A 22,537-nucleotide genomic window follows, 5' to 3' on the forward strand; every position below is an offset into this window, starting at 1 on the left:
GGGAGCAGGGCACTAATGCGACATCCAATCCGTAGGGAGATGAGAAAGATACCTTAGTCCCCCCACCCATCCAGTCAGAGATGCTAAGCTCCTTGCTGATGAACACCCCAAAGCCTGTCACAGCTCCCCTCAGAGCCCATCATCTTGCCCCATTACACCAAAGGGAAAATGAATGAACAGAGACCAATCAACTTTCTTGAGGACACACAGGACCCCAGTGGGGCTTCCTCTCTCCTTGGCCTGACTTTGGGCCAGTCCAGCAAGCCCACTCAGATACTGACGCCTTCTCTTCATGTCCTTTGTGGGCGGGTGTACCCCCCGGCCACAGATGCTGGCCCTGCTTCACTGGCAAAGGGCCACGTCTTCTGCATATTTAAAGGTGCAGACTCTGGAACCCAATGGCCAGGTTGGAACCCCAGCTGCATCCCTTAATACCCGGTGACCCTGCACTAGTCACTTAACCTCTCTGGACCTCAATTTCCTCATCTGTAAAGTGGGGATAATTAATAGTACCCAACATCATAAGGTGGCTGGAGGATTAAATTAGTTAATGTATCCAAGTGCTTAGAACTGTGCCCGGCACATACACATGCATATATACCTTTATATATACATTAAATATACCATTTAATGATATAGTACCATAAGTGGTAAATACATTATGATGGTACATATAAGTAAAATTAAACAAAATCATAATAAAATAAATAATAAGGTGAATACGTTACTACTACTAGGACGGCTTCTGCTGCCGTTACTATTACTTCCATTGTTCTAGGCGAATAGCAGCAGTGCCGAGATTAAGAGCAGAGAGTCTGGACCCAGCCAGGCCCCATGCCGTTTACTCATTTTTCCTGGGTCTCCTAGTTTCCTCATCTGTCAAAGTGAAGACAACAACAGCTCCTACCGCCCCAGGTTGTGGTGAGTTTTAAACAATATGAGGCAAGCCCTTGCAGCGGGGCCTGGCCCACAGCCGGCGCACAGTAGGTATTGTTATTATCATTGACCGAGGTATGGTGAGGGCTGCCAGGTGGGTTGGTGGCAGCATTTTCCAGCTGCAGAGTTAACACAACTCTCAAGTTTAAGAGTAATTCGTTTATTGGTTCAATATTTGCCAAGCATCTCTTGTGTTTTTGGCTGTGTCAATCTCCGTTGGAGTCGTGGAAAATAAATCGCACGTGGTTCTGCGCTCCGATGGCTCATGGCTCTTAGGACACAAGTCCCAAGCTCGTCTAACAGGGCGGCAATCCTGGGCACCAGTAGGCAGCAGCATGAGATGTGTCATGAAAGTCCTATGGCAGGAGGAGCCCCGGAACCCCAGGGGAGAAACCACGTGGCTGCAAACCCAGCAAGGCTTGGGTGGACGAGGGCGCAGGGATACGATCTACGTCCCCATTCACAAGCGCTTCCGTGCAGGCTCCGCTCGGACTGGGCCCCAGTGTAGACAATGTGCAGACTGGGCCCTCCTCTGCCCTCGGTGTCACAGCACAGTGGGAGTGCCCGGTCAGGGGCAACAGGTCGCTCCAGGAACACAGGAGCAGTGTCCAGAACAGTCTGGGGCAGGGGGAGGGAGGGGAGGCGTGAGCGGGCCAGGCCCACTCTGGGAGGATGCCCGAGGCAGAGAGCAGCAGGGCAGAGACTGGAGCTAAGCGGGAGCGTGTGGCCAGCGATGTCAGCATTCCTGCGGAGTCGGGTGGGGGGGTGCAAAGGGCCAAAAGGGCACCGGAGGTCAGCTTGGGTTCTGGTTGGTGGAGCTGAGGTAGGAGGGGTGTAAGGAGGGAAAAGAGGAGAGTTCTTGCTCCCTCCTCCCCAACCCGGCCTCGTGATGTGCTGGGCTGCAAATAAGGAGGTGGAGAACGTTCTGGAAACAAATCTGCCTGGTAGAGACAGGCTGGCCTGTGAAGGCACCAACTGCGTGCAGTCATCTGTGTTTTGTACGTGCCATGGCAGAGGGGGAGGAGGGAACTGCGGACTCTTGGCTGACTGGAGCGGCTCACACTCCCCTCCTCCAGGTCACGTGTGGCTATCACACACCTCTGGACTCGCCAGCGTGCAACAGCCCAGCCCAGCCCAGCCACGGCCTTTCATTCTCCCCTCAGCAGCCGCTGCGGTCTGCAGCGAGCAGTGTGCAGGGATGGCTTGCTATCCCCCTAGGCTGCCCAGTCCGGGGCTCAGAACCCCCTGGAGGACGGCGGGTTCAGGGGGCAGAAGGTTGTGGTAGACCAGCTGAGTCATTGCTGCCAACAGGGTTTCCAAGGCAACAGCCTCTCTGAGTTCTGTCCCTCCATGGAAACATGGGCTGCGGGAAGCCTTGGCAACCGAGTGTTGCCCTGCTTCCGAGAGATGCTGCAGTGGCGGGGCACATGGAGTCTGTCCCTAGTGCAGCAGGCTCCTGAGAGGGACACAGTTCCTGGCCCAGCCACAAGGTGGCCACAGGATGCTGCACCCAGACTCCCCCCAGGAACCTGGGAGAGACAGGATTTGGCCAGAGAGCCAGGTGTCTGTGGGAGATCCCAGGTCACTGTCAGCAAATGTGGCAGGCTCCTGTGAGTAGGGGAGCCTGGTCCGCAGCTGGTGAGCGGGTGCAGCCAGTTCCTCTGGCTTCAGAGGGGACAATGGCCTGCAGCACAAGGGGAATCTTTCCTCCCCTGGATAGTCACTTATCACCACCGCCAAATAGTATTTTGTTCTGATGTTAATTTGTGAACTGTGCAGATGCCTTCAGAAACTTGGACTTCACGTATTCCCCATCCGACACCTTCAGTCCATGAGGCGGCACCATCACTTCTGTCCTCTGAGCCTCAGTTTCCCCACTAGTTTCGCCATCTGAGTGGTCCCAGGGGACACAGGAGCATGGGGCTTCCCAGTGAAATGCCGTCTCTCTCCCGAAGCCTTCCGAGACGATTCATCTTCTCTCACCCGCTTTGTATTTATTTAACCACCCACCTAGTGGCTTATTTTGTACTGTGTGTTCTCTAAATGTCTACACCACAAAACTGAGTCTTTTTTTCCTATACAGTCTCAATCATGAATGAGTTCATGTCTCCTTTTAACAATAGAGCCAACAGTCCTTCTGAGCAGACCATATTTTATACTGTGTGTGTGTGTGTTTTCCTCACGGGACCCAGCACCGTGCAGGGACCCAGCAGCCCTGTTTCTGGGCTTCAGAAGTGCAAAATGCCCCCTGTTCCCACTGCACACCCCGATCTCCCACAACAAGGCAGATGGGAAATGTGGCCTCTGCTGAAAACCTGCTCGTGAACTCAATCTGCTGAGCAGAGGTCAGTTGCCTAAACTCAGAAGTGCGGAGAACGCAGCCCCGTGTAGCTCAGGAGCTCAGGGGAAACCGGCCTCATGGCTGGCCAATGAGGGCTGAGCCTGCAGGGAGCTGGTGCAGGGCTTGAGGCAGAGCCGGGGGAGCCTCGTGGCTGGGCCTCCGCTGTGCTCTGCCTCCTTCTGTCAGGGTGCCTCCACGCTCAAGGCCATCTCCCCTCTCCACCCTGAGGAAAACCATCCCAGAGGTTCTGAGGGAAGCACAGAGGCAGGAAGATGAAAACAGGAGGTGTGGTGAGAGGCTGGGGTCCCCTGGGGGAGTTTGATGTGAGTGATGGGCCTCTGTCCAGAAAAATAGACACCTGCACACAATTTTGCATGAAATTTGAAGGGGGTGAAGCCGATTCAAGGATGCTCTGCTGTCATGACCTGGGCACTGGATGGCGTTCGAAGGCCTTAAATCATGGCTCTGCTACTTGGGCACGATGCTTTGCCTCTCTGAGCTTCATTTCTCTCATGTCTGAAATAGGGATGAGAACATTCCATCCCTGGCTGTTGCTCATCACACTGCGGTGAACCCATGTTGCCAAGAGAAGGGGTGGCCAGCAGGGTTGGAGTGGGGTAAAGAGTGGCAGCGAGGGGACAGGGGAAATGCAGGAAAGTGGCCAATAATACCAGTTATGTGTAGATCTGAAGTGACAGGGAGACAAGAGTAGGCAGAGAAGGACTGGAAAAATAACAGCCATGATTACAATTAAAAAAAGAAAAAAATGGGGGCCGGCCCTAAGGCCGAGCAGTTAAAGTTCCACGTGCTTTGTTTGGTGGCCCGGGTTCTTGGGTTCGGATCCTGGGCGTGGACCTACTCCACTCATCAGCCATGCTGTGGAGGCATCCCACATACAAAATAGAGGGAGATGGGCACAGATGTTAGCTCAGGGTGAATCTTCCTCACCAAAAAAAAAAAAAAAGAAAAAAGAAAAAAACACAAAATAACAAGTGTTGGCAAAGATGTGGAGAAATTGGAACCCTTGTATATTGCTGGTGGGAATGTAAAATATTCAGCTACTATGGAAAACAGTTTGGCAGTTCCTCAAAAAGTTAAAACACAAAATTACCATGTGGGATATTGTGATTTATTAGTAAGATATAATTGGTCTCTGTCCCCAGTCCTGGCACAGAGCTCCTAAAATCCTTGCAATTTCTTAAGTGAAGAAAGTGAGAAAAGTGTCTTTTATGTTAATGAGGTGAATTTTGGAAAGCCCCTAGGCAACCTGAGGATGGGGGAGGGGAGCTGGAGATTGGATCAATCGCCAATGGTCAAGGATTCAATCAGTGATGCCTAGTAATGCAGCCTCCATAAACACCCAAAAGGATGGGGTCCGAGTGCCTCCTGGTTGATGGACTAGTGCGGACTCAGGGAGAGTGGCAAGTTTGGAGGAGCATGGAAGCTCCTCGCCCTTTCCCCATTCCTTGCCCTGTGCATCTCTTCCATCCAGCTGCTCCTGAGTTATATCCTTTTATGGTAAACTGGTGATCTAGTGAGTAAAACGTTTTCCTGCGTTCTGTGGGTAACTCTGGCAAATTAGCCGAACCCAAGGAGGGGCTTGTTGGAACCTCTACCTATAGCCAGTGAGTCAGAAGCACAGGTGACAACCTGGACTCTGATTGGCACCCGAAGGAGGGGGCCAGTCTTGTAGCACTGAGCCCTTAACCTGTGGGATCTGACATTATGTCCAGGTAGACAGTGTCAGAATTGAGTGGAATTGTAGGACACCCAGCTGGTGTCAAAAAATTGCCTGATGGTGTTGGAAAAAATAACACAAATCGCAACTGGTATCAGAATTGGACCGTGTGACCCAGCAATTCCACTCCCAGGCATAGACCCCAAAAGCACTGAAAACAGGGACTGAAACAAATACTTATACATGAATGTTCACAGCAGCACTATTCACAGTAGCCAAGAGGTGGAAACAACCCAAATAACCATCAGCAGATAAATGGATAAACAAATGGTGGTATATCCACATGATGGAATATTATTCAGCCATGAAAAGGAATGTAGTACTGATACATGCTACCATGTGAATAAAGCTCGAAAATATTATACTGAGTGAAAGCAGCCACATATAAAAGACCACCTATGATTCCGTATATATATGTATATCCAGAATAGGTAAGTTCATAGAAACAGAAAACAGACTCGTGGTTGCCAGGGGCGGGGACTGGGGAGTTACTGCTTAATAGGTTTTATATTAGGGTGTTGAAAATATTTTGCAACTAGATAGAGGTGGTGGTTACACAGTATTATGTAACTGGATTGAACACCTTAAAATCATTAATTTTATCTCAATAAAATTTTTTTAAAAAAAGAAAGAAGGAAAAGAAACCATCTGCCCCACACCCTGAGTCTGGCTGAAGTCACATTGCTGTCCTGAGGGCAGCTAGGGAACATTTGGACGATGCCCTGACCCGGTCTTTAAAGGGGAAGGCAGCACTGACACACGAAGGAGGTAGACAGTGGGACAACCCAAGCTACATCAACCACTATACGGGTGGTTCTCAAAGTGGTCTCCCTGGACCAGCAGCATCAGCATCCCCAGGAGCTTGTTAGGGATGCGCATCCTCAGGCTCGACCCCAGATCTCCTGCATCAGACACTCGGGGGTGGACCCAGCCATCTGTGTTTTAACAGGTCCCCAGGCGGTTCTGATCTGGCGTGAGACCCGCTGCACTAGACTGCGGACAAGCAGGGCCACTGTGAGTGGTCAGGAAGGGGAGTGGGCAGTGTGGCTGGAGGGCGCTGGGCAGTGAGGGGTGGAGGGGTTCCAGAGAGAGGCCAGTGAGCCTGCAGGGCTGAGGCGATGAGCTTCTCCAGACATCAGCCACCTGTGTGACCCCAGTGCTACAGAGACAGCTTCTCCGGCATAGCCACAGCTGTCCTGCACCCCACCCCATCTCTATGTAAGAGCCCCCCCTCACTCCCTGGCCGCCCCTTACCCTTCACGATCGATGTGTGGCAGGGGCTGCTTGGGCGTGTGTCGTAGCTTCCTGTGGAACTGAGTGAAGTCCAGCTTTTCAGGCTGCAGGTCCCAGGTGGCACCACTAGAGGGCGAGGGAGGGTGAGAAATGTGACAAGCTCAGTTACTGATGGGGACGAGAAGCACCGCCCTCAACTGGGCACGGCAGCATCCTCAGAAAGAGCTGGGCAGGAAGGGGAGGGCACCCATTGGCCAAGGGCAGGGGTTGGGCAGGGACCCCTAACTCAGAATGGAGCCCAAGGTGTCTGCCTGCGAGGCCCTCCTCTCCCCTCGACCCTGCCGGGCAGTCATGCACACCGGCAGAACACAGGTGTGGGCCTCATGCCCACTCTACAGCGGTCCCCCTCAAACATGTGAGAGTTTGTTTTCACACCTACATTTGAGAAAGGCTGGAGAGAGAAGGGAGCCTCTGACAGCAGCTCAAGATGGGGACAAGGCTGCTCTGAGGTACATAAGGCAAGTCAGTGGGAAGCAGGAGGCCAGGTCCCGCAAGTTCCAGTCCCAGGAGACCCACGGCGCTTCCATGCTGGGCGAGCCTGAGCCAGGGGTGTGTCTGGAGTAACCCCCCGGGGGTGGCCAGCGCCAGGGCCAGGGGCAGACGGAGCTAAAGGCCACCACCATCCACGGCCCGAGGCCATCACTCCCCAGAGGAGTGGTCACCATGGCAGGGGGACATTAGCAAACCCTTCAGGGGCACTGTCCCCACATCCTGAAGAACCCTGGCCAACTCTTGCCCTTCCAACCTGGCCCATCAGGAACCTTCTAGAGCCTGAGCCACTGACAATGCTTCCTTTCCTCCAGACCTTTCCTCAGGCGAGAGGGGTGGGGTCTGCAGGCACAGCTCTCGATCCTGGGGCTGACCTGAGCAGGCTGACGCCCCCATGTGTCATTCTCCTTTGCTCTTCCTCCTCCCTAGTCCTCCCTTCTGCTTTCTCTCCCTCTCCCTGTGGTTGGACTGTCGGCTTCCATCTTCCCTCTCCGTCAACTCTCTTTCCTCTCTGCCTCCTCTTCCCTTCTCGTTCTTTTTCCCCTCCATCCTCTCCCCCAGTTTTCCTTCCTTTGCTCTCCTCTCTCTGACCTCCTTCCTCTCCAGCCTCATCCTCTCTACCTCACCCCTCTCTCTCGTTGTTTCTCCCCACTTCCTGATCAGTGAACTCTCAACAGTTACTCAGCCCCCAAACACCCCACTGGGCGAAAGGACAAGTGAGCCAAGGTCCCAGCCGGAGCCACACACCACTGACAAGAGGAAGAGGGGCTTACCTGAAAGAGTCAAAGGTGTTGGCAGCCCAGATGTCTGTGCCCAGCATGTCCAGAGAGTTGTCTTTGCTGCCATTCTGGAAGAGACGGGGGATGAAAGGGGTGGCATTATTTGCTTGGCCAGGACACTGAGAACAAGGGTTGGAAGGCGTCCCCAAGTCCCAAACCAGGAGAAGGCTGCAGAGACTCTCCCCATCCCCCTCGGTTGCTCACTCTGGGTGGGAGTGAGCGTCCCGGCTGGCACACTCAGAAAGAGTCAGGAGGATTCAGCCTCCCCGCGGGCGTGGGCCCTCGCTTTGGTGGGGTTTGGCAAAGCTCTGCGGTCACATACAGAAACAGCCAGGCCTCTGCTGCCCCGAGTCCTTGGCTCTCTCCTCAAAGCCACCACACTGAGGAGCCGCCACCACCATGGCCAGCATGACGGCAGTGGCTTCTCCCCAGGCAGGGGCTTTGCAGAGGCAGACACCCTGGAGGGACCGTGATGGGGGACTGACTTCTTCGGGAGTTAAGCCCATCTCCCCCAAATCAGGCAGCACCAGCAAGTCCCTGTTGACCAAGGCTACGCCAGCCACTGAACTTCTCCAAGTCCACCTGCCAGTATTCATCCTCCGACACTTCCTACATGACCCATCCCATAGACGGAAAACACTTTACTTGATCCAGCTTCTATGGTTTGGCTTCTCTGCCCCTTGGCAGATGATGTCTGCAACAAGAGCTCCAGCTCCCTGCGTCACTCCTGATGCCACGCGTCCCTGGTTACCCCCAAGGTCTGCCTTCCACCATCATGCTCTAAAACAAAACTTCTGCCTCCACTACAGCTGAGCGTGTCCATGCCCTATGACCCAGGACTTCCCTCCCAGGTATAAACACAACCAACACGTGCACAGATGTTCACCAACAGTAGGTAGCACAGAGGTACAGAGCAGCCATATACATAATAGCTCCAAAGTGGAAATCACCCAGTGCCTGCCAACAGCTGACCGGACAAACAAATGTGTATATTCACATCCTAGAATATCACCCAGCAGCAAGAACAAACAAATCAAAACAACGTGTAACAGCATAAACCATCCCACAAACGTAAAGTGGAACAAAAGAATCCACAGTTTGTCCATGACCCTAAGTGAGTTTTAATCTCCTCGACTGTTACCTTCTCTTCTTGTGCCCCCACGGTGTCAAGCTGGGTACCCAGTAGGTCCACCTCAGATGCCTGTCGACTGCTTAAACAGACTCTACCCTGTCGGTGGAGGAAGCACAAGCCTGCTGCCTTGGTGTGTGAAAGACTGATGCACAGATTAGAATGTCAAGATGGATTTGCCATCCTAGGGTTCCAGGCCCCAGCATTCGGGGAGGGAACAGGGGTGGGGAGAGAGAATAAGCATGAGAAAGGGACGAGAAGGTCATAGCGGGAGGGCAAAGCATCTCACAGGGATGAGTGTAATACCCTTTGAAGGCTGCTCGAGGGCATGCGGAGGGTGCAGGCACCTCCCTCCTGGGCTGGTCACCATCAGCCCCTGTGTGGAGGGTTGAGGCCCCTCGCACACAGCTGGTGGGAACACCAGAGCCTGGAAGTGGGGGTGCTACGCTCAGGCTAAGAGGGCACCTGGGCATCTCAAACTCGGGCTCTAGCCTCTTCTGAAGCAGCATCCCTGGCAGGGGGACCTGCCAGCCTCTAGACTGCTTCGGGTCCAAGGCAAAGGCCCCTGGCTGATGGATGGGAAAGAGTGACAGGGCAGAAGCTGTTGGAGGAGATGCCCCTGCCATTTGCACGCAAGTGTTGATATCCTCCAAAGGAAGGCCACTTCTCCGTGCATCTGCAGGCCACCCCTGATGTGCTGTTACCACCTCTGATCGGAGGTGAGAAACCAAAGCTCAGGGAGGGAGGTCTTGAGGCCCGGCTGGTGAGTGGCGGAGCCAGAACGCCAACCAGGGCTCTTTCTGGAGCCACAGGAGCCGGCCGCCAGACACGTCTATTTTTTCAATGCTTCATAGTTTATACACTCTCTCCACACATTTTTCTCACTGAATCCCCACCACTCTCGCCCATCCTTACAGCAACCCAGGAAACATATTCCTCAACCGCCGTAGATAACCTGAATCCTATTTTACATGCCAGAAAATTCAGAGATATTTGCCATTCCCAGAAACAGCTTGTTCCTCAAACCTCCACCCTCCCCACTGGCTCACCCTCCCGGTCCCTGTGCCTGTACCAGCATCTCCATCACCCAGGCCAGCAGCCTCCACGAACATGCCTCTGCCCCAGCTCATTGTGCCCTGCATGGCCCTGCCCCTGTGGCCCCTCCGTGCTGGTTCTCACCTGTCCCTTTCCACTGGGTTAGGTCTCGTTACTTCTCACTCTGATGTAGCTCCTGCCTCCATTCCCTCCCCACTGACAATGCAACTCTGATTCTCAAAGCTGAGGAACAGAAATGCCAGGAGTGGAGCCCTCTGCAGACCAAGGTGCTGGAACCTCATCTTTGCACAGCCCCAGATGCCCTGGGGATAGGCCTCTGGGAAAGAACAATGTGGACGGCACCCTGGGGCTGTGCAACTCTGCAGACCTGGAGGAGGTGACGAGCCTGGGCAAGGATGGGGAACCTCGGCCACTGAATAGGACACGCGAGGGCTGTGGCACGCCAGCACCTCTGAGTTGAATATACTAGGAATTTAGCCCTCATTAAGGCTGGTGTCCTAACAGGTGAGACGGCAAGTCTCTGGGGAAGCTCACAATGAAAATCTTGTCACAGGGGATGACCTACTTATTGTCACTCTATTTGACACAATCAGTGCAGCACATGACAAGAATCTGGACATTTCCTCGGAGTTCATTGCAATGAAATGTGACAGGCATATAATCACAGCAGGTAACCTTCTATCAAGGGGGGCTAGGGAGATAGCCTGGCGCTTGGAAGCACAATCTATCTCCTTCAAGCCCAGCCCAGAGAGGGGAGAAGTTCACCTGCAGGGCCTTCCTTAGTTGTCCCTTCTCAATACCGAGGTGGTGGTCCAGGGAGTGCCCAGAGGGGCCAGCCCTCCCTCGGCAGAGCGGCTGACTCTAAACTGGACAACCGGGAACCCAGCACTTCCCACGCCCATCGCCAGGGCCTGCTAGCCCTGGGCTGACAGCACCCAAGCCGACCACAGGGCCACCCTGCCACGTGGCTTCAGATCCCACCAAAACCCTGGAAGCTGTAAAAGTGGCTGGATAGTCCTTCTTTCTTGAGTTCTGGACACCAACCCTCACACCCTGCAACCCCAAACACACACACACACACACACACATGGCACCTGTTCCACAAACCCTCTTAGTATCCAGAGAAGTCAGAGAAGCCAGAGGGGCAGGAGCCTGCAGACAGGCGGACCTACAGACAGGCAGGCTGCAGTCTGATTTCTGGAACTTCACACCAGGAGCCAGACCCACCTCACTCTCCAAACCACCCACAGCCCTGACTCACACTGAGGACCCACGAGAGTGGTGAGGATGGAGAAGAAGGTGACCAGGGCTTGGCTTATTCCCAGGCACCCCTGCCTTCTCAAGCCCCAGTCTTCAGCTGCAGAGGCCTTGGCTTCCTTGGCACACTACGAGTGCATGATGCTAGTGTTCACACCACGTGTGTTCACACCACGTGTGTTCACACCATGGGTGTTCACACTAGTGAACTACTGTGAGGCCACATCAAGCTGCTGAAGGTACAGGGTTATATTCCTCTTTGGGCCTCTACACTCATCCTGGACTCAGAGAAAACAGACAAATACCCTGCCCACCCTCCCACCCCCATCTGCTTTTCTGTTAGGATCCAGTTCCAGACCCTTCCTCCCTGCACTCTGCAGTTTCCTCGACGCTCGTGCCCCATGAACCCACAGCTTGCACAGTGCACGCCCCAGTGTCTGGTTCTCTTCCTGACTCTTTGACTGAAGCTCCCCAGGGGTGTTCTAGAAACACTAACCCACTGGCTCCCAAATGTCAATGTGCATCCAAATCGCCCAGGGAGGGGAGCATTGGTGGTTTAATTTTAGTGCACCTGGGGTGGTCCATAGAACCTGTTTTTAGAAACACTGGATGTTGAGTTTCATGGGGGGGAATACTTCAAAAAGCCTCCTTAGTCAAATATTTGGGACACAAGAGTTAAACGATCGTTAAATAAATTACTTCATTGCAGAACTTCTCAGTGCCTTTATTGGTCTCAGATGGATGTTGACTCTTCAAGTAGGTGGCAATATAGTATGCAGTATTTCCCAAACTCCTTTGACCAGAAATCCACTCCCTCCTTCCTCTTTATTCCATAGAGTGTTTTGTAGGACTAGGGTTCCATGGAACTCACTTTGGGAATCAGTCATCTAAAGCTCTCTGCATTGACCCTCTTCCCCAATTAGTGTGTCATCCCCTCGACAGTAGGAACCATAGCTTCACTTTTTTGTTATACCTCCCTGCCCACTCAGCCCTTCATCCTAGCCTTGGGACCCAGCATCAGTCATTAAACATTTTTTAACAAGGGCTAAGTGTCCAGGCACTAAGAGCTCTCCATAAAAACGTCCCTGGCTTCTCCAAGCACCCTCTCCAGTTTGCAATTCCTGGTAAGCACAGCTTTTCTCTGAGCCCCACCCACTCCCCGGCCCGAGGTGACCAGCCCCTGCCCCCCAGGTTGCTGCAATGCCAAGGTTCTGAGAAGCCCTATCAGAAACAATCACCCTTTTCAGTGGATCGTTTTTTAGCACTTAAACGCGGCTGAATCCTTCACAACAGTCCCTTTTACTGGCAATTAGGGGGCCCCACGCCAGAGTGAACCACAGTGCACTCAGAAAAGATCACAAAGGGATAATGAGCACTTTAAACCATGTGGAAGAAGAAATGGAAACAGCCTGCCCACGGGGAGGGAGACTAAAGCCATCTCTCAGAGGGCCCCGTGGGGGGCGGGGGGCACAGCTACCCCCAGCTCAGGGGAGGATGGGCTCCAGACACTGACAATGGCAGACACTGAAGCAGCACTTGCCAACCGCCAAGCACCATGGGAGCACTTCCCATGTGTTACAAGCCCAGGAAGCAGATGGTAGCATCACCCCATTTCACTGATGAGGAAACTGAGGCTCAGAGAAGTTGTCCGCATTCACAGAGTTAGTTCCCAGGATGGGAACGCAGTGTAGTCCAGAGTTTATGCTCTTAACCACCGCACTATGCAGTTACATTATTCAAATAAATTCTGACTCCACTGCAGATTTCCATAACGCAGTAACATATCCATCCCCTATAAACATTTGGGTTCTCCGAGTCCATCTCTGCCCACATCTGGGAAGGCAGCACTGGTGGAGGGAGTCAATGTCCTGTAGTGAGGGAATATGGGGTGTGAGCTGGAATGCACAGGGACGGGGGCTCTGTGCGTGAGTGAATGAAGCAAGGTGGGAGTGAGTCACTGCACAGTAGGAGAACAGGCTAAGTCAGGTGCAGTGGAAAAAGGACCTTCTTCTGTGCTGCTGTTTTTTCTTGACTAATACACAACCGCAGAGTGATTTTTGCTTGTGCACATGCATGTGCATGACTGTGTGTGCGTGTGTGTGTGTCGACAATTCCAGGCTGCAAGGGTTTAGAAATTAGACAGAACCTGGCTGAATAGCACAGGGGGCAGTAGGAGAATCTCCCCCAACCCCCATCATGGGGAGGGTCACAAGTGAAGTTCCAACTAGAGGACGTCAGGGTATGTCAGTCTGGATTTCCCCAGAATGTCTGCTGCTGTGTCAGCTGCGCCATGGGACACCAAGGCAGGGGTGGCCAGCCCTTGGCCCTGGTCCCCTGCAACTGAAACCCCGAGGCTGCAGCAACAGGGGCCAGCTGCTCTCAGTCGGTTGTACAGGTCCTGGTGCTGGGCCCCTGAGAGAAGAGGGCGGTGCAGCCCCTGCTCCTCAGAGGGCTCACAGTCCCAGTCCATTTCCCTTCCCGGTGCAGAATGTTCTTCCCTAGATTCCATCCATCATGAGAGCCAAGAGCAAGCCTGACCCTAACATGGATTCTCTCACTTCACGGACACAGGGTTCCAAGGAGAGCTGATGGGGAGGGCTGTCCCTTGACACAATGGACAAAACTTCTCTCCTTCCTCTCTAAGGACACCCTCCCCAACTCCTCTGCCTCCAGCTCTGATCTATCACCTTCAATGGTAAATTATTACAATGCTGGGCCACAAGAGGCCTAAGACTATCGTCCCTGCCCTCGAAGGTCTTACCACCCAACTGAGGAGTCACAGAAATGGAGAGCACAATGGAAGATGGCATGGAGCCACACACCACGTGACATGATGCACGTCACCCATGCTGCAGGCTCTGAAGGAGAAAGCAGAGTGGCTTTAAGACTCCAGGGAAAACGTCCCAAAAGTGGCAACGTGATTTGGACTGAGAGTGGGGAAAGCTGGATTCTAGGTCTGCAAGCTGCTTCCTGAGGGCTTCTTGAGAGTCACTCTGGCTCCTCGGACCTATGCTGCCCCTTCTGTACTATGAGCATTTGGACTAGATTGGCAATTCCCATGTTGGGTTGGAGGAGAACAGGTGGAATGTATGAGACACCGGGGGAGTTTTTTACATTACACCAAATGTTTGAGGACCAAAGGACTCAAAGGCATATCCTAGGCCAAGACAGGGGCTTCCTGTAGGCCGGGTCTGAAACTCCTCTCAGGCCCAAACTAAACCAGATGTTGAGGGTGACCAGGGTTTGCTTGAGCAGAGAGGAGGTAAGGAGCCAAGTGCAGAGGGAGGTGCTGGGGAAGAAAGGAGTCTTGTCCTGGCAACTGTGTGTGTGCACGTGCATGAGCATGTGGGTGTGCGTGTGCGTGTGCGTTCAGCGCCAAGGACAGCACCCCCATATTGGTGGGAAAGTCAATGATGGACCCCCAATATTTTAATCCCCTTACAAGAGAAGGGCCTTTAGGGCAGGAGAATGGCAGAGCAGAGACTAGCAGAGAGAGCCTCCTGGGAGGCCCCACAGCTGAGTTCAGGAGCAGGAAAAGCCATTCCTTTCATTCTGGAACTTTCCTGTCTGTCCATTCTGGCCCTTCCCTCTCTACCCTTGTTCTCTTCAAATTAAGACCGAAAGTCCAGGAGAGGTGGGAGATAATGACTGAAGCCTGTGGCCAAGTAGACTTCTGCTAAGTTAACCCTTTCTGCCCACTCTTTCTCAGTTAATTAAGTTCATACTTTAGGATTTAAACGGCCGTGTTATTTGCACCTGTCCAGCCACACCAGAGGCCGCTACTGGCTGGCTGCCTGTCTGGCATCTGATGAAGTAATGAAGGCCCATTCAAGTGTCCCCAGTCCCCCACCTGCCTGATGCTCCTGTGCAGAGAAGGGATCCCACCCTTCAAGGTTCCTTACTAGAAGGCCTTCTTGGGACTCCTCAGTCCTCAGGGATGTCTCCCTTTCTGCCAGCACCAGACTTAGAAACACAGAAGCCCAGGGAGGAAAGGGGCTGAGAGCTCACTCGGTCCAGGGGTGACCTAGGAGTTCTGCAGAAGTGCTCCCAGAGAAGTGAGGTAGATGGAGTGTGGGAGAAGGAAGATGGGCTCCCGCCTCCTGCCTCATCAGTTCTGCTCCTTTTGGTTTTCAGTTTTCCTTGAAAAAAATTTTTTTCTTTTTGTGAGAGGAAGATTGGCCCTGAGCTTACATCTGTGCCAATCTTCCTCTACTTTATGTGGGATGCTGCTACAGCGTGGCTTGACAAGTGGCACTAGGTCCACGGCTGGGATCCAAACCTGCGAACCCCAGGCCGATGAAGCGGAGCGTACAAACTTAACCACTATGCCACTGGGTCAGCCCCTCATTGAAAAGTTTTGATCAAACAAAATGTTCTGTACTTTAAAAAAATTAACTTTTATTTTAGATAACTGTAGATTCACATCTAGTTGTAAGAAATAATACAGAAAGATCCTGTGTACTCTTTACTCAGTCTCCCCCCATACGAAAACTCATAAGAGTATAGTTTAGTATCACATCCAAGATATAGATGTTGATACAGTCAAGATGCAGGACGTTTCCATCAGCTGGGGATCCACAAGGATCCCTCCTGCTGCCCTTTGGTACCCACATCCACTCCATCCTGCCACCCCTTTTCTAGTCCCTGGGAACGACTAACCTGTTCCCCATTTCTACCATCTTGTCATTTCAAAAATGTTACATAAATGGAATCACAGAGTACGTAACTTTGGGGGATTGGCTTTTTTCACTCGGCATAATTCCCTGGCGATCCATCCAGGTTGCTGCACGTGTCAATAGTTGATTCCTTTTCATTGCTGCGTGTCACAGCTTGTTTAACCATTCACCTGTTGAAGGACATCTGGGTTGTTCCCATTTTGGGGCTATTATGAATAACGCTGCTATAAACATTTGAGGACAGGTTTTTGTGTGAACATAAGTTTTCATTTCTCTGGGATAAACACCCAGGAGTGCAATTGTTGAATCATATGGTACGTGCATGCTTAGTTTTTTGAGAAACTGCCAAACTGTTTTCCAGAACGGTTAAGCCACTTTACGTCCCATTCACCTATGTATGGGCGATCCAGTTTCTCTGCCTCTCCACCAGCATTCGGTGTTATCACTTTTTTTTTTTAATTTCAGCCATTCTGAAACAGTGTAGAGATGTCTCATTGTGGCTTTAATTTGCATTTCCCTCATGGCTAACGATGTTGAACATCTTTTCGTGTGCTTCTTAGCCATCTATATATCCTCTTCAGTGAAAAATGTCTCTTCACGGATTTCGTCCATTTTCTAATTGGATTGTTTCTAATGCCGAGTTTTGAGAGTTCTTTACAGATTCTAGATACGAGTCCTTTGTCAGAAATATGTTCTGCAAAATCTTCTCCCTTTCTGTGATTTATCTCTTCATCCTCTACACACGGTTTTTCCCAGAGCAAATGTTTTTAATTTTTACGAAGTCCGATTTCACATCTCAGTGTTCACATCTATTGATTGGCTTTTTCATTCAGTGTGAAATCTTCTGGGTTCTTGGTAGGACAAATGATTTTTGATTGCAATCAGGACACTTTCCTGTTATGAGACTCTGAATCTCATTTAAGTCTTCTGTTTCAACTGGCTTTTTGTGCTACCACTCTGGCAGGGGAAAGGTGGGGACAGCCTCACTACTGCCATTGGAGGAAGAAGTCCGGGGGTGCACTTGTTGTTACAGCTCAGGGAAGGTGGGAATGCCAGGTCCCCACGTGGTCCCTGCTCATCCCGCCATGGGGGTGGCCTCACTACCACCGGGCAACAGTGGAGTCCCAACTCTCTACTAGGCCTCCTCTGACACCATCCCAGCAGGTAGAAGAGGGGACCCCAACACTGCTGAGTAGGGGTGGAAGTCCAGGCCCCTGGCATGGTCTCCAATAACACCATCAGGGGGCAGGGTTGGGGGTCTTCTTACAAGCCAGTAGGGAAGAAAGTCACAGTTTCCTATTTGGCCTTCTCTGATACCACCCTGGTTGGGGGTGGGGGTGCCTCGTTACAGCCCAGTGGGGGTGGAAGTCTAGACTCCCACTGGGTCTTTGCTGGTCGGGATGGGGGTGGGGCCACAGTTTTTTCTGTGCTGTTTGGTTAGGGTAGAGCAGTTATGGTTTAAAAGTTTCCTATCTAGTGAGGCTACCCTTGTTCCTGGACCTTTGCTTAGAGAGAGCAGGCTTTTATTGGGACTTTCTAAATCTGTGTCCATTGGCATTTCCTGGTAACCCGCTTCTTCAGCTCCAAGTCTGGAATATAGGAGGCAAAAAGAAAACCCAGGGAAGTCACCCCTGTATCATAGCTCAGGTCTCAAGGTCCCTAGCTGGTCTGACTTCTTCTCTCCACCTTTAAGATCTTATGTTTATTTTAAATGGAATATCCAGGGTTTTAGTTGTACCTAGCAGGAATAATATAGAAAAGACTATCTACTCCATCTTCCCAGAAGTAAAAGTCTGGGTCTGTATTTTTAAGGAATTTTGAGGGTCTTAACTCTAGTTCATCTCCTCATTTTTCAGAGGGGAAACTGAGGCCACAGCAAGATGATGTACTCCATCCATGATGGAATAGTAAGTCAGAGGTACAGCAGCTAGGACTCATGTCTCCTTGCTCCCTGCCCAATGCCATTTCCATGAAAACAGGGCGCCTCCTCTCTCATGCCTGGGTATCTGAGTCCCTCTGCCAGAGGCAAGCTCCCCTGCAGACATCAGCCCCACTCGCCCCTGGTCTCACATGCTGCTCTGCACTGTTGCTTTTCCACTTGAGAAAGTCTCATTTCTCTAAGGGGACTCTAGGTTCTCTGAGGGCAGAGACCAGGCCACATGGCTCATTCTGCTTACAGCAGGTACTTCAGGAATGGTTGCTGACCGTTCTCCCTATAAAAAGTCAGTCATCAACACTGTTTGGTAAGTGTTGTATCCTGGTTCCTCTGGGTGAGCTGGAGCCAGAAGGCACCTCGAGGACAGGGATCGATGACATCTTCTGGAAAGGAAAGGCTCATGTACTGAGAACAGCGGAGGTGGCTATCAGATCATGCCAGAAGGACCGTGTTCAGTTCAGGGAGACTTATTAAGAGGAATTATAGTCCATACTGATGGTGCTCCGAGGGGGGTAACTCAGGAGGGACAGGACCAAAAACCATTGTGTCACACTCCAGACTTCTTAGCACTGTGGTTCAGAAACCTGTCCTCCCCACCTTGTGCTCTATGTAAACAGAGTCCATGCCCGTCTCCTTTACCATCCTGATTCCTAGCATGGTGGCTGCCATGCAGGTGGCCCTCAATGACAGCTTGTTGATTGGATCAACGGATGAAAGAACAAATAAATAAACAAAGGGATGAGCTAACCATGACAAAGGGAAACAGCTGCAGGAAGGAGGATATTTGACTTAAAAAGCAGACTTGCCACGGTAGACCGCTAGGGGAGAGACCAAAGAGCCACGGGCAAAAGGAGTAAAAACTAAGACCATCAGCTGGAGTTATGAAAAGGTGGTTTGGGGCTGCATTAAAGAAAGAACTGTTGTCAGTGGAGCTGCCTAACAACGCTCTGCAAAGCCTTCTGAAGCAGTGAGCGCCCCATTCCTAGAAATGTCCACTAGCTCAGTAGCCACTCAAGGGGGTTTCTGCACTGTGGGGGACGGGGGAGGGGCCGTTTGGATCAGGGGACCTCTGAGCTGCTTGTCATCCCAAGAGCCCATGATGTCTTTAGGGCTCCCTGGAGACCTGCTGAGCTCTGGATTTGATGTGGGGAGGAAGAGGTTAGCCCCAGCTTCTGGTGAGCTTCTAGTAGAAGTGGGGCATGTGACAGCCATTCTAGCCAGTCACTAAAGAGTTCTGGTCTTCCCCATTCCAGACACATAATAGAGTTATACTTTTTAGTGTGCTGATGGTTGAGTGGGGCCATGTGACCAGCTCTGGGCAACAATCTGAGTAGAAGTGACATGTGTTACATCTAGGTTGGAGCATTGAATTGCCAATGCAAGACCGTCTAGCACTCCTTTCCCTCTGACAGCTGGTTAAAATGGAAACCGCTCCATCAAGCTGGGTCCTCAGTGGATTGTTTAAAGTGACTGAGTCCAGGGTTGTTTGTTACTGCAGCAGTACCTAAGCTATCCTGACTGATACAAGGGGGCAGACTTTACCTGCATGGAACACCAGAGAAAATATAATACAAGGTACACAAACAGGGGTGGGGTTGGACAGCAGCTTCAGCACCTCAGTGGAGCACACAGACACCTCTGCCTTCTCCACCGCATCTCCCACCACACTGGTAACACCCAACACTAACCATCCACTCTAGCTGTCACCCTAACATCCCAACATCATGCCCAACTTAAGCCTTTGATAACACCATTCTCTCTTTATCTTCTTCTCTCTTCCCTTCCTTCTGGCCAGATATCCTACCCATTCCTGAAGGCACAGATCAAGTTGCATGTCCTACAAGACACCTTCCTACCTGCACAGACCCACAGGACCTGGTGGTGTCCTTGGTATGACTTTGGTTGCACTCTTTAGTGTCTGTGATCAGGACATCTCTCTGGGGGAATTAACGTGTGAACTTTCAGCCTGTTTCATGTTAACCAGCCTCTACTCTACCAACAGGTAGTGAGCCGGAAGGCTCCAGCTCACGTGTCTGCCACGCTCACAGTAGGTGCTTAATAAATACTGACTAGATAGAGAACAGTGCCATGACATACCCATGATATTTCTTAAATATCCAGAGAAGCTGACTAAAAATCTAGGCACTTTTACTAAAATATTATTGTACTAATGAGTTTTTAAATTGGAACTGAATCAAATACTGTAATTACTGGAGGGCAGCAAGACAGCTGGTAGAAAACTCTTTCAACACTTTTTTGCGGGCCAGAGGTAAGCAGTGTGTTTGAGCCCCAGCTCTGCTTACCACCCGTCATTCCCTGGGTCAGAGTTAGTGTTGGACCCTAGGATATACCTAGCCTGCAGGTTGGCACAGGTATCAGGGTGGGTGGGGGCACAGTGGAGAAATCAGGAAAACCCAGACCGCTGCAGCTTTTAGCAGCCAGTTGGATCCAATTGGTCATGTCATGGAGACACAGAATGTAAACAACAAAGGAGATTTCCAGAGAGGCTCAGAGAAGTCTGTGCCATCCAGTGGCTCATTTTGCAGAAGAGGCATTGCATGCCACACCTGGGTCAACATCTGGTTCTCCTGACCCTTGGGACAAGGCTCTTTCACTCTCTCCTGATGCTTCGATTTGCTACCAGGCGCCATGATAGAACAGGGCAGTGCCCTTCTCTCATCATTCCAGGGTGTGTGGGCTCACAGGCTGTCAGCCAGGACTCAGAGACATCATTTCTGACACACCCCCACCTTTCCCAGGGCTTCGCATGAACCTGCCTGATAAGGAGGTGTGCTCATTAGGATCCCAGCAAAGATTTCATCACCTTGCTCAACAACCAACACTGCGGGCCAAGTCCTTCAGTCAGGAAGTCCTTCTCAAGGTCTAATCAGAGGCCCTGCTGCTGTTGTGTACATTAATTTCCTTTCCCTGGCACTTCTGTGTGGAGGGAGAAGAGCTGCTCACTCCTGACCCCATACTACCTGTATATGCCTTCAGCTTTCCTGCCTGAATGCTAGATCACAGCCCGGCACCTGGAAATGTTTTCTAAATATGCCGGGTTGCACTCAGTACTTTCCTGTAAATCACCTCCAAGTATTTCCTGCAATACAACAAGAAGGTGGAAACTGGATTCCAACCTCCTAACTAAACGACTAGGTGATAGACAAGCTCTCTTGGTAAGAGGCTGCCAGGATGCTGAACGATCCCCATTGCTGGCACTTGGACAGGCCTCTTCAGGATTATGTGTAGCCCATTTTTTGTTCTGGACATCTCATGGGACTCAACCTACCCTAGGCTACCCCCACCTTGAGCCTTTAAAAGGGTTCAGAGAAGGCAAAGTTTCTCTTTTTTACATTGGTTGAAATAACAAAATAAATAATTGCAGTGCCAGCCCAAATGGCGCCTGCCCCCGGTCCCTCACTCAGGGCATGGTCTGTGACCCACCACAGAGCTTCCTGGGCAGAATGGAGGACCTCAGCATCCTCCCTCTGGCCCCACTTTTCTGGGCTCACATGGTCAAGCTGGGGCAGGCAGGGGGGTGCCCGAGCAGCCAGTCACCCCAGTCTCAGTTTAGCCTCAATTCCCCCTGAACCTAATTCCCCCCCATGGGTGGATGTGGGACAGTCGAACTACCCCATCACCCCCACAACTTCCGAAAGCTCAGCAAAGTTGGTGTGGCCGGAGGAAGAGGGCCCACCAGGGAGTGACTGCATGGGCTGGCCTGGACCAATCAGGCATCATTATTGAGCACCTACTGTGTGCAAGGCCCTAGGCCAGGGGCAGTCAGGGAAGTAAAGCCAGCCCCAGCTGCCATTTTCGGGTTGACCAGCTGGCTAAGGGGATAGGCAGATATACACGGAACAGCCTGATCACAACAAGAGTTAGGGTGAGGGTGTCGGCCTGGATGAGAGGATGCAGTGAGGAGGCCAGTGGGTGTGTTCACGGAGCTGGTAGTGTCGCCAAGAGCTGGTCCAGTGCTCCCACAGCTGGTGGACTAGGTTGAAGGGAGCCTTGCAGGATGGACGGGCCAGCAGCACCCCATCAGAGCTGCACCCAGCAAATGCACTCTTCATTGGCAGTACCCTGGTTCCCTCTCCATCAGGGAGCCGCTCCAGGACAGCGTGGGCAGGGGCACCTGCCACAGGCCAGTTATTTGGGGCTCTTCTTGTGACACAGTCACTTCAGGGCTGCTGACCAGCTTTGATCCCCGCACCAGGGCATCAGAAGACGGCTGCTTCACGAGGGAAGTCAGAGGCCCAGGATGAGAGCTCCCATGGGGGAAAGCATGGACACGAACACGAGCCTTCACAGACCATGGGGACAAAGGCAACACCTTACACAGGGCAGAGCTGTGAAAAGGAAGGAGCCGGTCCTGACACTGTCGAGCAGCCTGGCCAGCCCTGAATACCCACTCAGGTTATGTTCCAAGAGGAAGAAACTTCCATCTGTTTACACCACTCTATTGTTTGTATCCTAATTCACTGAGTCACTAACATCTAAAAATCAGGCCTTTCGTCACTGAACCAAGGTTCTCCTGACCTCAGGAGACCTCATTTCAATCTGACTCCCGCCTCTCCATGCAGCACAGTGTGTAGCAGCCAGGTCCAAACCGTGGCGTCCATCCAGGAGGTCCAGCCTAGTCCCCGTCCTCTGCTCAGCCTGCCCAGGCTTCTTAACTCGGGGACACCTGATGTCTTGGCCACCCCTCGGACACCTGTATCTCCTGCCCTGCACTGGGCGTTCTTCTACACATTTTGTTGTCCTCTAACTAAGCAGTAAGTGCCCTGAAGGTAGGGCCATGCTTCAGGCCTGCCTGGGGCTTAGCATGAGGCCTCTGCAAACACTCCCTGGCTGACGAATCTGTTGGAAGTCTCTCCTTCAAACACCCTGAACTCTTCAGCCTGCTG

At 52.0% G+C, this 22,537-nt stretch overlaps 1 protein-coding gene across 10 annotated transcripts in view; it reads right to left on the minus strand.

Moving 5' to 3' along the window:
- Nucleotides 1–22,537, minus strand: part of CTIF (cap binding complex dependent translation initiation factor) — a 289,871-nt gene that overhangs the window by 182,069 nt on the left and 85,265 nt on the right. For all 10 annotated transcript variants that reach the window (XM_046671003.1, XM_046671007.1, XM_046671006.1 and 7 more), the window contains 2 exons: nucleotides 7,571–7,644; nucleotides 6,270–6,374 (listed from right to left, as the gene is read on the minus strand). In XM_046671003.1, coding sequence (XP_046526959.1) covers nucleotides 6,270–6,374; nucleotides 7,571–7,644 — 179 coding nt within the window. The remainder of the gene's footprint in view (nucleotides 1–6,269; nucleotides 6,375–7,570; nucleotides 7,645–22,537) is intronic.

Source organism: Equus quagga, chromosome 9, assembly GCF_021613505.1.
Source record: "Equus quagga isolate Etosha38 chromosome 9, UCLA_HA_Equagga_1.0, whole genome shotgun sequence".
Lineage (NCBI taxonomy): Eukaryota > Metazoa > Chordata > Mammalia > Perissodactyla > Equidae > Equus > Equus quagga.